This window comes from Camelus bactrianus, chromosome 1 (genome assembly GCF_048773025.1).
Source record: "Camelus bactrianus isolate YW-2024 breed Bactrian camel chromosome 1, ASM4877302v1, whole genome shotgun sequence".
NCBI classification, from domain to species: Eukaryota; Metazoa; Chordata; class Mammalia; order Artiodactyla; family Camelidae; genus Camelus; species Camelus bactrianus.
Window position 1 is genome coordinate 89,706,986 of NC_133539.1, and position 14,061 is coordinate 89,721,046.

The 14,061-nt window shown below is 39.2% G+C and overlaps 1 protein-coding gene across 8 annotated transcripts in view; it reads right to left on the reverse strand.

Moving 5' to 3' along the window:
• Positions 1–14,061, reverse strand: part of SCHIP1 (schwannomin interacting protein 1) — a 141,003-nt gene that overhangs the window by 13,664 nt on the left and 113,278 nt on the right. For all 8 annotated transcript variants that reach the window (XM_074368922.1, XM_074368921.1, XM_074368911.1 and 5 more), the window contains one exon: positions 13,189–13,307. In XM_074368922.1, the coding sequence (XP_074225023.1) occupies positions 13,189–13,307 (119 nt within the window). The remainder of the gene's footprint in view (positions 1–13,188; positions 13,308–14,061) is intronic.

A 14,061-nucleotide genomic window follows, 5' to 3' on the forward strand; every position in this document is an offset into this window, starting at 1 on the left:
GCAGATGACGGACTTCATAGCACAGAGCTCAACTGACCGTTGCCCCAACGGAAGCCCCAGGCACCTGAGAGAGCTCAGCCAGGAGCACCTTGCCAACCTCTGGCTGATCGCAGATGCACGAGTAAGCCTCAGGCGAGTCCGGCTCTGATCAGTGGCAGAAATCAATGCTTATGATCGTGTCTCACTGATGTGGCTGAATGCTCATTACACATCATTACTGTGGCAACAGATAACTGGCACAAGGTCACAAAGCAAGAGACTACAGGCTGGCCCTCTGGTTTTTTAGTCCAGTGGCCTTTACCCTATACTCCACTTAATCTCAGGTTTGGATTTATTAGATCTTGCCTGTGATGGCAATATAATTTTAACAGCATATTCCTCCTGTAGTTGCTTAATTTTAAGGCAACCGTATGGCTTCCTTCAGACACGGAGTGAGAGGGAACTTCCAAATGCCTATGGATTTCAAACGTGCCTTCCTCATCATCTGTCCACAACCAGTGTGGCTGTGAGAGCCCCTGGCCCAGCCATGCCATTCATTACTCAGGATCCCTAACTAGTTTGTGGCTGGGCTGTTAAAATCTATTATTTCTATTTATTTTAATGGGTCTTTGATGCATTATTCAAAGGTTTTCTACATAATGAATATCATCACCCATATTTTATACCATTATCTTTTTCTGTTTCATGAGAATTTCAAAGAGGATGAAATATAAAATGTGGGTTGTAATTACCCAACGGTAGCTATAAACACATTTCATTTTTCAAAGGAATGGCCATGAAGAAAGACTGGGAACAGTTGGGGCTTGGTTAAGTTCTAATATACAGCACATGTAATGGTATCTCTTGTGCTGAGGTGAGTTAAAATGAGGTGCTGCTACTCCTTAATAAACTGTAAAATACCTTTTCCATCTCCCAAACCTTGCTCCTTACTCTTCTCTCCCCTACTGACTGTTTCATATTAACATCTACTGTGAGAGTTACAGAATTACCATTAAAAATACAAAAGGAAAGGCAAAGTTTCTGCTTCCCAATATTTATTGTGAAAATACACTGCTATTTCTTATTTTACATTAGTGGGTTGTGTTAACTTTCTGTTGTTAAAGAGTGTGTAATGCATGGGATGATAATTTGTAAAATTAAACAAATTTGTATTGAAGTATAGTACAATATGATGTAAGTTACAGGTGTACAATATAGTGATTCACAATTTTTAAAGGTTATACTCCATTTATAGTTGCTATGAAATACTGGCTGTGTCCCCTGTGATATCCTGTGGCTTGTTTTATACCTAATAGTTTGTACTGCTTACTCCTCTACTCCCGTACTGCCCCGCCCCCTTCCCTCTCCTCACAGCCATCTCTCCTAGGTGTCAAAGGTGGTAAGCACTAGCTTGGGTTCTGTATCTGTGAGTCTGCTTCTTTTCTGTTCTATTCACTAGTTTGCTGCGTCTTCTAGCTTCCACATATAAGTGATATCATACAGTATTTGTCTTTCTCTTTCTGGCTTACTTCACTTAGCATAATGCCCTCCAAGTCCATCCACGTGGCTACAGATGGCTAAATTTCGTTCTTTTTTATGGCTGAGTTAATTTGACTTAAAAAAAAGTGATATTCATATAACAGGTACAAAGATTACTGGTCTAACATACATCATCACACACCCAAAAGTACGATAAATGAGTTTTATAACTATATTAGAGAGAAGGGGGATGCTTAACTGTTCATTCATCCATCCATTTGATGATCAGGCAACAACATCTCTGCAAACCAGCCCCACGGCACCGATCAGCCAGTGCTGAGTCGCTGCCTCCCCTCTGGCCAGGGCACAACACCCTCTAGTTCACTACAGTCCTACCTATTGCTTTTTCTCTGGGTTACTTCATTCCTTTACGTTTCTTGCTGGCCCCTGGGGGCACTTTATAGTTCATGCCCCCTGTATTAAGTGGATGCACAGTAGTAGTTGATCCAGAAACAGAAACCAGGTCCTCTAACAGATACCAAATGCTTGGATCATTCAACCACAACGTACAAAGAGAAACGTGGACCATATAGAGCACTGGAAGAGAACTCAAAAAATGCTAGACACTGTCTATCTTATGTATGGGAAAAGGAACACTTTCACTCACCTGGACATTGACTCGTAAGTAAGATGTTAATTAGGAAGAGTGAATGAGTGGGGAACTAACTGCAGAAGGAGGTCTGGCGCATGGCGGCGGGGGGGGGGGGGGCACAAACGCAGAAGAGGGATGCAAAGCCGACCTCCAGCAGTTACGTGCCGAGAGAGGTTAATGGTCGTTCCAAACTATGTGTTAGAGAGGGGACTGGCTGGTGGAGAGGCGGGTATCGCGTCTATGTCCTGTCCCCGCCCCACGTCTACAGGACTCAGGCTTTTGGCTTCCCCACCAAAAGCCGAGGAAGGCAGCTCCAAAGGCGGCTGAGTGTGAGCGGCCCTGTCTGGGTTTTCTTCTCCTCCTCCTGCACACCCTTTCCTTCTGCTCCCTTTTCTAAGGCTTGTTTAGTCCTGGACCTTCTGTCTGTACTCGTTCATGTGAGAGCTGATAGGCAGCCAACTCCACGTGGCCACAGAGCCTTTTCACTGCTTAAGAAAAGGGGAGAAAAGTGGCCCAGCCTTCACCAGCTTTTCTCTGGCGGAGCAGCAGCCCCTGCAGCCTCACCCGATTCTCCAGGGAGCTATAAATACTTGCATTCCTCAGACAGCTGTTGGTTCTAATTTCACATCAGTGTCCAGTTTCTTTACTAATGACCACTTACATAATTAAATTTGGAATTATAGGATCTTAATGTTAAAAAATGCATTTTCACTGGAAATATTTTCTGCATGAATTGAAGACCAGAAATAAGGCCTCTTCTGATATTGGAATAATGATAAACAGCCATCTCTCCCAGATGCCAGTTGTGGCCTGCTTTCATCTTAATTAAAGCCAAATGATTTCTAAGCAATCCACATTCTGAAATAAAAAGACTCCCCACTTTTGAGCATCTGCTATGTTGGGGGCACTTCACATATATTACCTCTAATCCTTGGGTACACATAAACTATTATGACCCCCATTTTACATGGGAGAAATCTAACGCTCGGAGGTTAAATTTTACAAGGTCACAAAGCTGGCATTTTATTCTAGGAGAGTGTCTTGAGAAGCCAGGGCACTTTAAGAATGTTAGAATAAATTTCTGAAAGGAAGAAAAGAAATGGAAGAAAAAAAAGCAAAACAAAAACAAAACAAAAAACTGGGAACAACTCCAATGTCTAACGTCTAACAACAAGAGATTAAGTACATTATGGTAAAATATATGAGGGACCATTACGCAGCTAGTAAAAATACACATGATAGAACAGTTACGAGTATGGGCAATGTTCCTCATGTGCTGCTAAGTGATAAACAAAAACAAACAAGCTAAAAACAATAGGTATAGCATGGGTTCAACTCTAAACAAAAATATGAAGATATATGCACAGAAAAAGTGGCTGGAAATATACCTAGATTTTTTTGGTGGAAGAAATTCAGATGACTTCAAATTTTTCTGAGTGCCTCTGAGTTGCCACGTGTAGGCATTTAGCAGGAATTAAAAAAGGAAAAGGACAGAAAAATGGGCAAGTTGATTAGCGCTTGTGTGTTGCAGAAAGGTGAGTAGGATTAAATGTGTGACAGCTGGAAGAGGATTGCTGCGGGTCTGACTCAGACAGTGTCTATGCAGGGATCGTGACTCACATATGAGTCAGGCTGGGCTTTTGTTTCTGGCAGGGTACTGGCGGTGGGAGATCCTCTGAGAAGGCAGTAAGAAACACATTCTCTTATAAGGGAACATTTCTGGGGATGGACTCTTTGATTCAACTGTTGACATCTTCCCAGCCCAGTCTCTATCTCATTCCCCTTTTCAGATCTGCACAGATTATAGACTCAAATGTAACTGATAATACATTTAACTGTTTGTATTTTCCAAGCCAGCCTGCCTACTTATTCTACCCAGACCAGACAGAGTTTACACCTGTATCTGCCAGACCCGCTGATGAGTTTCCACTGCTGGAGCTGAAACTCGCTTGTCCCCTTCCCAACCTGAGACAAGGTTCACGTGGCTGGGGTAAAGACGTGGTGGTGGAAGAGTCAGGGCCTGTGGATGTTTCTGAGGGGTGTGGGTGTGGTTGGATCTGGTGAAAAATCTTAATTGCAAATTCCTTCCCTCTCGTGAACACTGACTCACTGCTTTCACCACTTTTTATGTTCATGTTTTAAAAAATGCTGGGGCTCCCAGAGTCAGTTTCGTTCAAAGATAATCTGTTTCACGATTTAGTTTGTGGTCATTTAAATTCTACGCAGCCATTAAAAAGAATGCAGAGATTTACTGAATTGCAATGATTCTGTGACTCGTGGTTATATTCATATGTGGCCATCTTTAAAGTCAGGATGTGCCTCCCAACCTCAGCCACCCAGGCTGCTGGTGGCATGACTGCTCTGCTGACCTGTAACCCCATCAGCCAACGAACGAGATAAGGACCACTGAGGAGGAGGTGGGCTCTGGCAGTGGACCATTCATGACCTCTGATATGAACAAAAAGGCGCCAGCATCAAAACTTGCAGAATAGGGGACAGTGGCTTGGAAGGTGCTGCACAGCACCTCCTCATGGCACCAAGGGTGACACTGCGGGGAAAGCAAAGATGGACAACTCTGAGGGGAAGTGGTTAAATGGAGAGCTGGACTGTGAACATGAAGAGGGTTTAGGACGACTTTAACCAACATATTTCACTTTCTCTTCTTTCTTTTTTATGCCCAAAAGACACATTGGGATAAAAATGTATATCCAAATAAGCCTAAAATTACTAAATAAATAACTAAATTTATTTCAATAACTTAGTTAATTTCAATAACTAAAATAAAAATTTTGAGTGTTAAGGAGGCATGTATCACCATTTAATTGGCAGTGGTTTTCCAAAGTAACTTTCCATGGGTTTTTTTCCCCATGTTATTTACTTATTTTTTTCAATTGAAGTATGGTTGATTTGCAATGTTGTGTTAATTTCTGTATACAGCATAGTGATTCAGTTACACATATATATTCTTTTCCATGTTTTTTCATTATAGGTTATTACAAGCCACTGAATATAGTTCCCTGTGCTATACAGTAGGACCTTGTTGTTTGTCTATTTTGTATATAGTAGTTAATGCATGTGATAATCTGAATGAGAATAATCTGAGGGGCACAGAAAATTTTACAACATTGAACAAAAGGGTTGGGATAAACTCCAGATGACACAGCTCACCTACAGTCAGTGAGGCTGTTCTCTAGTAGCAGTGAGAGCTTTTTTCACCTCTCAAAGGAGCTGGTCTTCATATGAGCTGTGTGTGTCCAGACACATATGTAGGACCACTGTCCAAAGGGAGTGCAAATTGTGGTAATAAAGTCATGACAACTTGTCAAATAAGATGCACGGATGAAAACAATCATTCCTAGAAGTTCTTTTAATTAAACATTTGGCTGTCCATTGGAGTCATTTTTAAATATAAAATGCAGCCCTGTGGCCTTTTTCTTCCTGTCTCCCACCCTTTCACAATAGCTCTGACAATTGAATTCTCATTGGTGATAATAAAAAAATTCATAAGACAGAGTACAGCTGGTTATGCCTCGAGCAAGATGTCAAATTTCGCTTGCACAAAATTAATTGCACCTAATTAAACTGGGGTCATTGGCATTATTGTAAAGTGAGGCTATTTATTAGACAAAGAAAATTTAACAAATACCAATTTGCTTTGCTTTCAGGTTTGTAAAAGAGAAGAATGGCTTCCATAATTAAATTTGTTTTGCCATTTTAATCTTATTACTCCTCAAGTTTTGCTTCAATTTTAAAATTGTGTAATATTTTAGAATATTGGAGGTACTTCTTGGAGGAGGGCATAAAAAAATGACAGGTTTTCTGTAAATTAACTTTTCAAATAGTAAAAAAGAAGAATTTGTAAACTACCATTTCCAATGACACATACCTTGGAATTACTCATATGAAAGGTTTTCTAAGCAAGTAATAGTACACATGTATGAGATTAATATGAAGTTTAAAAGGCATGTTGCATGTTATAAATAGGTTGCCGGAATATGCACCTATTACTCCAAGAAAGCTAATTTCATTGCGATGAAACAGGACAGCCTCTTCTCACCCATGCTGGGTATATATGACCACCACTCCGCTTACTTCTTCCAGGAAATTATGCAAAAGTTATTACTGTTAGAGACAAAAAGATGATTCACTTTCCTGGCAAAATGATGCTGGTTTGACCTGTGATTCTGTGGCAGATTATATATTCAGATTCTCAGCTCCTCACATTCAAAACTCCTATGAATTCAATTTCCTTAAAGGCTCTCTAGATCACTGTTACCAGTCCTGGTGATACCACTCTCTGGGCTCTGGTACCTTCCCCCAACCCTGCCCCCGGGACCCAGCCCAAACACAAAAGAAGGTGGGGGTAACTATTATTGGTCTTGTCTCAGCCGTTCACCAATGAACCTATAAGAACAAGAAAGAAATGAGTTTTGACTTGGGGATGTTGGAATGACTGAGATAAGCAAACAGTGATCATTATTCAAACCAGCGGCTCAGAAGCTCTCTGGGGAATATGTTTTCCACAATCTTCACAACATATGGAGAGAAGGGTATAGCCTTTTCTAGGTTACACCATCCCGTTGCATATTTTATGAATAGACTGTATTCGATTGTATTTCTTTTTATATGCGTGTAAATAAAATCTATCTTGGGCAAGGGAATAAGAGAAGTGAGGGTCAGGTTTATTTTGTGGTTACTCCGAGAAAAGAAGAATGGAGAAGGCAGGAAAAGTTTTCTCCACAATGTCAAATCAGGTTGTAATGTTTGAAAAATAAAAGATTTCCTGGATGTCTATTACTAATGACAGCTCTGTCCTGTGTTCTAGCAGCCAAGCCAGTTTCCATTCCTTTAGTAACACTAAGCTTTCTAAACTCAGCATCCTATAGAATGCTGATGCCAGATTAATTGGGTCAATGGAAAACTATTTCATGGAAAAGTATTATACTAGTAGTAAGAGAAAAGGCATATTTATTTTCCCCAAGAACGTGAGTAAATCGAATATTTCTTAGAAACCTTATTTCAAAAATAGGTCATTCATTTTTCTCATTTCCTTTTAAGCTTTTAGCTGAAACATTTTCAAATAGAAAACACTGACAAAGGTCATACAAGCTCATTTTGAAAAGGCTGATTATGTGCGGATTACCAAATTCAGAAGAAAAATACAGTGCTTCCTAAATTTGCCACATTTCAGTATAAGTCAAATTTAATTAGTTGAGTTATGAAGCAACATCAAAACTTCTTTTGCTGCAGTGTTGGGCATGAAGTGCCTTTATGGGATTATTGTAAGCCCAGCTTACATTTAACAGCTTGTCACTCTTTTAAAAAGTGCTTTAGGAGACAGCACCAAGGAGAAAAATTCAGTGGGGCTGAAACCCAAAGGCCAACTGAGAAGGACTTAACACTCCAAGAGCAGCTTAAACCCATCTTCCCAGAAGACCCTCACGCTACTTTACAATTTCTCACATAATGTGCATGAAGTTAAATTTTACAGGTAAATGCACATCCTTTAAAATGCACAAATAGAACTCCGTTATTCTGCCGAGGAGCCCACTTAACTGGGGAGGCCCTGCCTTAAAAGTCAGCTTAGCACTTCAGAATCCATTGCTTGGCCAATTCATTTTAAGTCCTCAGCCTTGTTTAAAATTGAGTACTGAGCTCTTGTAAATAGTAAATTCATCTAATATTTACCTTATTTTGATTATCTAACTGATTCAACACGTGCTTCGGCATATTTTGGAGTGCCACATCAGTGACCTCAGATTTCTAATATCCCTCAAGTACTTGAGCGAGAAAGAGGTAAGGTATTTCGAGCTCAGTGAAGAATTTCAGATACATTAAGAAAACATTAATTCTAATAGGGATGAAGAACACAGGCTACACAATTGCAACTGAACATTTCCTAAGGCTTTTCTCCTGCACGATGACTGGGGAGGGAGAATGACAGTCTTTGCAGACTTCAGATTTACAGGGATAGAGTGATATTTGTTAGAAACATTGTCTCATTATTAACCTCATCCTAAAGGGGATCCAGAAAGTAATCGTGTTCTCCGAGAGGATGATCTCATCCCAGAGTGTGGAGATGAAAACATCTGAAAGAACAGGATATAAATAATCTCCCTTATGGCGAGTCAACAAGTGTAGCTTGTTATGAGCTACTGTGAAGTACATATGCGCTCAGAGAGCAGTGCCTCCAAAGAGGGGGGATGACTCAGTGATTCTCAAATTCTTCCCCACCAGAAGAGTTTCAGGTGGGCTCTGAGGGCCAATGGGGGAGGGATGGTGAGGGGCACTGGAGGTGGAGTAGAGCGGCACTAAAGGGAAAGGTGGGGGGGAGGCATTCTCCAGGCAGGGACACCCCAGTCTTCTCCTTCAGAGTCAGAGGTCTGCTTTGTTTTACATACATGATTTCTGCCAGGATTTTATTCGCAAAGGTATTTCTGCTATTAAAAATAATGAAAACCTCCATGAGACTCCTACTTACACATGGCCTATCAGATACAGGTATTGATCTACTCTCTCTTTTGAAATCCTACTAAAATAATATTAAAGAAAGAAAGAAGGTATAAACCTACATGGACAAAGAATATGTTAAAGGAGACAACGGCACAGAGAAGAGTTTGAAAAACAACTGGAAGACACAATGCAGATGGATGAGAAGTATTTTGTAAATTGCAAATAAAACATTGTAAATAAAATCCAATACTGTCTGAAAAAGATTAATACCCCTAACCAGTTCTGGTTTATAATAGGTATGCAAGGGTTGTTTAATATTTTGAAAATCTATAAATGTAACTCATTAATAGATTAATAGGGTAAATCATATAATCATTTCAATAGATGCAGCAAAAGCATGTGATAATTTTAAATACCTATTCATGATAAAAATTCTCTGTAAATTATGAATATAAGGGAACAATGTTAATCTTATAAACAGTAACAGTAAAGAAAACAAAATTAACATCATAAATGGAGAAACATTACAAGCATTTCATTTACTATGAGAAATGAGCTAGGGATTCCAGATACTGCCATTTAATTAATTAATTAATTAATTAATTTAAATATAGTTGCTTTACAATGTTGTGTTAGTTTCAGGTGCACAGCATAGTGATTTAGTTATACATATACATATAGGTATATATTCTTCTTCAGATTCTTTTCCATTATAGGTTATTACAAGATATTGAATATAGTTCCCTGTGCTATACAGTAGATCCTTGTTACTACTACCATTTTTAATCCTCAGTATTCCAGGGTACTTATTGGTGCAATAAAATAAAGAAAGAAATCAGAAGTATGAGGATTAGAAAGGAATAAAAAAAAAAGCTGCCATTTTTTTGGTAGATGATATTGTTTTAAAATCCCAAAGAAGGTACAGACAACTTTCTTAGAGATAATAGAAGAGTAGAGAAATAATAGGTATAATAACAACAAAGTGGCTGGATACAAGCCCAGTACACACAGTAAGTTGCAGTGAGACAGTAAGAAAGGATTATCAAAGAGAATTTAAGATAATACCAGAAGAGCAAATATCTAGAAATAAACAAAACAAAAGATATACACTATCTCTAAATGGAAAATTGTACAATAGACTCATAGACATAGAATACAAACTTGTGGTTGCCAAGGGGGCGGAGGGCGGGAAGGGATAGATGGGATTTCAAAATTGTAGAATAGATAAACAGGATTATACTGTATAGCACAGGGAAATATACACAGGATCTTATGGTAGCTCACAGAGAAAAAAATGTGACAATGAATATATATATGTTTATGTATAACTGAAAAATTGTGCTCTACACTGGAATTTGACACATTGTAAAATGATTATAAATCAATAAAAAATGTTAAAAAATGGAAAATTGTAAAATGTTATTAAGAAATATTCAGTAAGATAAAGGAGAGACAGGGCATGTTCATGGATAGAAGATTTAATATTGTGAAAATGTCATTCTCCCCTAAATTATCTACAGATGCAATGCAATTCTATAGTCAAAATCCCAAGAGTATTTTGCTGAACTTGATGTACATCAATGTACAGTATATACAGAAGTGGTCTGTCAGGTCACTGAGTAAAAGAGAACTGTTTAATAAACATGATGGAAAAAACAATCAAGTATATGGAAAAAGATGAAATGAGACTTCTCCATACCGCATCCAGAAACCAACTCCTGGTGATTACAGACTTAAAAAACAAACAAACAAACAAACACTTTTAACTCAAAGTAGGAAATCTAGGTTAATGTCTTTGGAACCTTAGGGTAGGAGATTTTTTATATAAGACACAGAAAGGATTGACTATAAAAGTTAGATAAAAATTAGTATATTAAAATGAAGAACTTCTGGTCATAAAAGACACATTGAGGAGTGAAAAGACAAGTTACAACCTGGGAGAAGACGTTTGGCATGAATACAACATACTGAGGATTAGTATCATACTAAAGAATTTCAATAAGTCAATTAAAAAACCATAAAGAATCCAATAGAAATCTGGACATAAGACCCAAATAGACATTTCACAGAAGGAGAAACAGAGATGGTTAATAAACACAATGAAATACCATTTGATATCTATTCAATTAGTAAAATGTAAAAGAAACTGGCAATAACATTAAGTGTTAGAAAGTCTACAGATCCACAGGATGTCTGAAACTTTGCTGGTAGGGGTGTAACTTGCACAACTATTTTGTAGAACAGTTTGGCATTATCTTCTAAATATGAAGATTCATGTATTTTCCTAGTAATTCCACTCCTCGGTGGAGTAAGATACACTTGCACATGGACAGCAGAAGACATATACAAGAACGTGGATAAGCAGTATTGTTTATAAGATCAAAACCTTTGAAGCAACCCAATGCTTATCATCAGATGAGTGGTTAAATAAACTGTGACACATTCACACAGTGGATATAAAATAGCAGTCAAAATCATGGACTGAAAAAGGGGAAAATGGGGCCATTTAAATTTCAGAACAAACACCACAATTTTTCAGGTAATCATAGTTTACTGCATGGTTCAGCGTGAATAATCTATGATCTTAGTAATGTAAGACTGAAGAGTTATTTGACCCCAAATTATGAAATAATTATACAGGGAGGAGGGGGGAGGTATTTAGATACATCTGTGGGAGAGCTGCAAAAGAGAGTTAAATCCAAGTTTTCTTCACTTGGTAGTCAATAGATGGTTTACAAGTAAAAGCTAAGAAGATAAGCATTTTACTCAGAGATATAAATGCCAGCAGAAACAGCTAAGGAGTTAAAGGCTGTTATTTCTGGAGAGAGAGATGAGGATGGCAAGGGATGGGACCAGAGACTGTTACTTTTATTTTGTGCTGCTATTATATATTCTGTAGTTAAGATTAATTCTACTTTACTTTCAAAGCCATATAATTTACACACACATATAATATACACACACATATAAGCCATATAATACACACACACACACACACACACACACACATGAAACACAGACCTCCCATTTGGACCAGATGGATGTGACACTGATGAGCAGAGAAATGGAGTTTCTAGAAGAGGACTTTGTGGTGCTTTGGGGAACAGGAGAGAGCAGTGGCAGAGATCTTTAAGACTGTACGGTCCAATCTTCTCATTTTACAAAAATGAGGAAACTGAGGAATGGTAAAACTAAGTGAATTATTCAAGTCTCAAAATTAGAAGCTGATTAGGACTGACTCAGGTCTCCAGGAGCTCTTCCTGTCACATCCGCCTGGGAGGGGAAGGAGGTTCTTCTACGGCACAGGGAAAGGCTGACCTTCCAGCTCTGGAAGGTGTCCACATGACAAAGAGTGAGGGAATCCTGAGACGGGCTGGCACCCACACCCAGCTGAGGAAGACATGCCTCAATACTGCATGGCCAAACCACAGCTTGTGCCCAAGGCACCAACCCACCCACAGTGCCTCCTAAACACGCGCGTATGTGAGCGTGTGTGTGCTTTCCGATTTTTGCTGATTTAGATAAGTCTGTAAGGATCAGAGAGAAGTATGAGGCTTACTGGTAGCCAGATAAAATACTAAAGTGTCTAATTCCTGGCCTCAAACGAAGGTAAGAGTGGAAATTTATTGGCCAAATTAATGCATGAATAAATGCTTATCATTTGTCTCCCATGCTTCGCTTAATGTGGCAAATATACCAAGTATTTACACAGGGGATATTTGTTCTTAGAGAACCCAAGGCAAGACACAGACATTTGGGGAGGGATCAAGAGAATGATGACAGATCTTCATTAAAGCAGTGTTCTATGTGCTTGATCATTTGGAATACCTGTATTTATGATAGCTAATTTTGCAGACTGTCTATACCCTCCCTAATCAAAGTGTGACCTATGGACTGGTGGCATGGACATCAGCTGGGAGCTTGTTAGAAATACAGAATCTTAAGCCCCACCCAGACCTATTGAATCAGAATCAGCATTTTAACAAAATCCCCGGGTGGTTCATGTGCACATTAAAATTTGCGAAGCTATGGTCTACAGCCCTATTTTCTAGGTAAAATTATAATTTTAATATATTTTAATTGGAATTAGAAGCTACACAAAATGACCAATGATATCCTGGAATCAATTAAGATCAAGAAAAACCACCTGGAGAACAGATTAAGCTCTGTAATAAACATTCAGTGATCAAAGTGGGGATTGTATTTCTCAGCTACCAGTCTTCACTGCAATCAGATGTATCAGAGGGGTGAGGCTGGATGCCCTGGGACTGCTTAATGGGAAATCTGGTGGTCTGCCACACTCCTCTAGCATCAGGGCTTGCTTAAGAGTGTAGCCTGATTCCCTCAGCACAGCGCAAAATCAGAACTGTGTCTAGGGAAAAAGTGAAATATAGAAATCTGACCTCAAATAGCTGGGCAAATGGGCCCCAAATCCCCCAAACTGAAAACCAAAAACAAAACCCAACAAACAGTTGGGGAGGGATCTGTCTAGTATCCAAGTCAAGGCGGCAGTATTATGGGGGGAAAATACTCAAGGATTTAAAGGATATTTCTTATTAAACTTACAGTCAGATGACAAAATCCATTAGGTACATATCAGAAAATCAGCTCAAAAGAACACTCACCGGGAAGAAAGGCTTGGCTTCCCACTTTTGCTACAGCTGGTATAAATTCCTGGGCCATCATCAAAGAAGCTGCCAAGTGCCAACTTCTGTCGGATAGATTCTCTCTCATTCTTCTGTGCCTAAAATTTCAGGAAAATAAAACATGCCGATAAGCAGGCAGATACAGCACAATCATAGGCAATTTAACTGCTAAGTTTCTTAGAACTGTAATATTAGACAACAAAAAAATAAACAGGTCACAGCACAAAAGCATCTGAATTATTATGAGCTGAAATTAAACCAGTCTTTCCTGATTCCACCTCTGTGAGCAATTTCAATTCTCCAGAGCCCTTCACTAGTCTCAGAAATTACCATCATGGTACTAACTGACCTTCACCAGGTGAGAACCACAGCTGACCCTTGAACAACACAGGCTTGAACCGCTCAGGTCCATTTAGAGCAGATTTTTTTCAATAATAAATATTACAGTGCTACACGATCCCTGATTGGTTGAATCTGCGGATGGGGAACCACATATACGAGGTCCAACTATAAGTTATAGGCAGATTTTCGAATGCGTGGAGGATCGGCACCCCTAACCTGGGGGGCTGTCAAAGGGTCACCTGTAGATTATTATGTGTTATAATCTTCTTCTTACGTGCTAGATGTGACAGAGTAGTCGTGGAGGGCAAGCACTTTGTCCTAAATCAAATCACCTTTATCCCAAATGTGGCCTTTCTCTGGATCTTGTCTTCTCTCTCTTACATTGTCCCTTCAGTCCACTTTCTCTGTGGCAAGAACATCAATTCACTCAACCAACATGTACCAAGCCTTTGGGAGAGGCAGGAGCTGCGCTGTGATGCCGGAACACAGCCCAGGATGGATAGACACGGC